The sequence below is a fragment of the Scardinius erythrophthalmus genome, assembly GCF_964197995.2.
Source record: "Scardinius erythrophthalmus genome assembly, chromosome: 12".
Taxonomy (NCBI): Eukaryota; Metazoa; Chordata; class Actinopteri; order Cypriniformes; family Leuciscidae; genus Scardinius; species Scardinius erythrophthalmus.
The window spans coordinates 42811619-42814346 of record NC_138232.1 but is presented as its reverse complement, the minus strand read 5'-3'; the positions used below and the strand labels follow the sequence as shown (position 1 = coordinate 42814346).

At 38.4% G+C, this 2728-nt stretch overlaps 1 protein-coding gene across 1 annotated transcript; it reads right to left on the bottom strand.

The window, feature by feature from the left end:
• Positions 1–381: 381 nt before the first annotated feature.
• On the bottom strand, positions 382–694 carry LOC308699553 (retinal cone rhodopsin-sensitive cGMP 3',5'-cyclic phosphodiesterase subunit gamma-like; the record flags this gene model as incomplete). Its single annotated transcript, XM_081380427.1, has 2 exons — positions 382–458; positions 553–694. 2 exons carry the CDS (start codon positions 692–694, stop codon positions 382–384), a joined length of 219 nt encoding a protein of 72 aa, XP_081236553.1.
• Positions 695–2728: the final 2034 nt, after the last annotated feature.

The following is a 2728-nucleotide window of genomic DNA, read 5'->3' as shown; positions in this document are numbered from 1 at the left end:
CTACACAAATTTGGGAAAATAAATATTTTATTGTGTTCTACTGCCAAATCGAGGGTTTTAATTAACCATGAGTAGATTCTGACGTAGACATAATCACGTACAGTTCAAAAAAATAAAGTCGATTTGTACATAGTTCTGTATTTTACCACAACAATGAGAGAGATGATCATAGCATGATATTGCAGCTCTGAGATCGATTCAAGAGCAAAAGAGTCACTGTGTCATTTGTCCTTATTTCCCTCCAATAACAATATGAATCATGTCGTTCCTCTTTGTGTGTTGGGCTGAAGCATCTGCTGCTGGTTCAGTGTTTGTGTGAATAAGATTACATGATCATCTTGGCTGATCAAAGATCTCCAGAAGAAAGCAGAAGGAAAGTTTCTACAAAATTCCATATTTCGCCAGATCGCTGAGCTCCATGTCTCCAAAAGCTTCCCAGGGGCAAACCACAGTGATGTCTGTTGAAAACCCAGGGAAAGAAGGTGGTCAGGCTCATTCAAAACACTGAAACAATATTTACATGATGAAGGCGACTGAAATGCCACAGTTTACCTGTGCCGAGACCCTCCATCCCAGGGATGTCATCTCCCATGCCTTTCTGGCCAGGTTTAGGAGCCTTGCTCTTGAAGGTGCGAGTGGTCCTCTGCTTGAACTTTGGTGGCGCTCTCTTCTCAACAGGTGCTGGGGCGTCCATTTCTCTCACTTACTGAAATATAAACAGGTTTCCTTTAAAAACTGACTATATTGTCCCCTTTACTGATGTCCTTAACAGGTTAACTGATAATCTTCTCATTCTGGGATTGTGTTAATCCTAATCTGCTGGTTACACAATGAGTAGGTTTATTTACCAACATCTGTTTTCCTTGTGAGATATACAGACAGTGGGAATGATAAGCTCTTTACATAATCGTGCTAATCTCGTAGAGAAGATGCTCTAATCCCAGCGCTCTAATTCGCCGTTGAATGTCTACTGTACATTTAAAAGAAATTTGAGTCTTTGAGGCTGTAATCTATGAAAGCTTGTTTCCGCCATGGAATAAAAAATAAAAAGGTGATGGAGATAATGGAGAGTTTCCATGTTTCCAATACCAAACTTTATATTCTGTGGCAGAATCAAGCATCCATGCAAATCACTGCACTTCACCTGTAGTTTAATGTTTAATTGTCATTTTGACTCACATTCTGCTTTTCCTTTTTATTAATCTCCTCTCCATCACTAAATCTGTCTCTTTATCAGTCAACAAAAGTCTTTCTCTCTTTCTCTCTTTGTTTTTATGTTCAGTCTGTTTTGTGTTTTCTCCTCATGCTCCTCAAACCAGAATTCCTGCTCTCAGTAAACCATGTCTTGTGTATTAACTACAGTCTGTCTGGGTAAAAATGAAATACCGTAGTACTTTCCCTGGCTGTTTCTCAGTGCTGTAAATGTGTCTCAGGTGAGGCGAATCTCTTACCTGTGCTGGAGTTTCTGGCTCTTCTGGTTCTCTTAGCTTCTCTTCTGCGATGTCTCGCTTCAGCTCGTGTCCAGTGTCTCTGCCGGACTCTTTTATAGCGCTCCACTAATCTTCTCATCCTCAAACGCCTCCAACAGAAGCAGATAGAGGGATCAGGAGATTGACACATGGAGTATTTTAAGCACTTCAGGCTCTTACAGCTGAGGACACGCGTGTGGTAACAGTCATAGTTTATTCACAGACACAGACATAAACAAGCGATATACTAAAATATGATGAATGTGTGTTCAAACACCTTTATGGCCATTAGTTGATTAAAACATAACACTTTCTCTATCCTCAGTTCTAATCTAATTTTCATATTATCAACACATCCCAGCTAACCAAAAATATTAGAAGAACGTTGTGCTAACGTTCCTATTAGGTTATCCAAACATTTTCTGAATGTTCTCTGAAAGTTTAAATGTTTTACAAACATTATGGGAACATTACTTTTGAATGTTCTCTTAACAACTTTTATGCTAATGTTTTGAGAACATTATTAAAGACCTGGGCCCGTATTCATAAAGATTCTAAGAATCCTCTCAGAAAACTCTTAATTTAGCTTAAAAACTTTTACGTAGGAGTCTTAGCTTAAGAGCAATTCGGGACTGATCTGGGAGCAACTCTGAGTAAGGAAAAGACAAAAACTTTTATCTTAGTAAGAAGGCGGGGTTGACCCCGTTGCTATGTATGACACAATCTTTTGAAGACTGTGATTGGTTGGTTGTCCAAGAAGGGGAAAAAAGTGATTTTAAGTATAGGGTCTATTCTAAGCCTTCACTTTGAAATTACATGCGTAATTTTTCCTATTTGACCGTTCTCACACACACACATTATATATATAAATCCTTATTTTATTAACCATGCTGTTGATTTCCTATAAGGTATTTGCTTGGCTTAGAATGATAAAAATTGTTCCACTCTTTCCAGTTACACTGATTGTTGGCATGTCTATTTAAATGGTGGTTTGAATGTTGGTTTTAATGTATCAAACATGGAATTTTCCCAGTTGCCAAATATCGTAATGTAGTGATTACTTTCATTTCGGGCGCTATGGCATTTCTGCGCTGTGTTGGAGATATTAGCGTGTCTCTAAAAAGATCTGTCACAAACATGATCCCTGCATGATCTAATTTAAAGCGTCTTATTAACTCACTGTCATCCATTGTCTGCAACACATTTCTTCTCCTTCTTCGTCTTTCTGCCATTTTCTCCTCTGCTAAAGAAACTCTTAA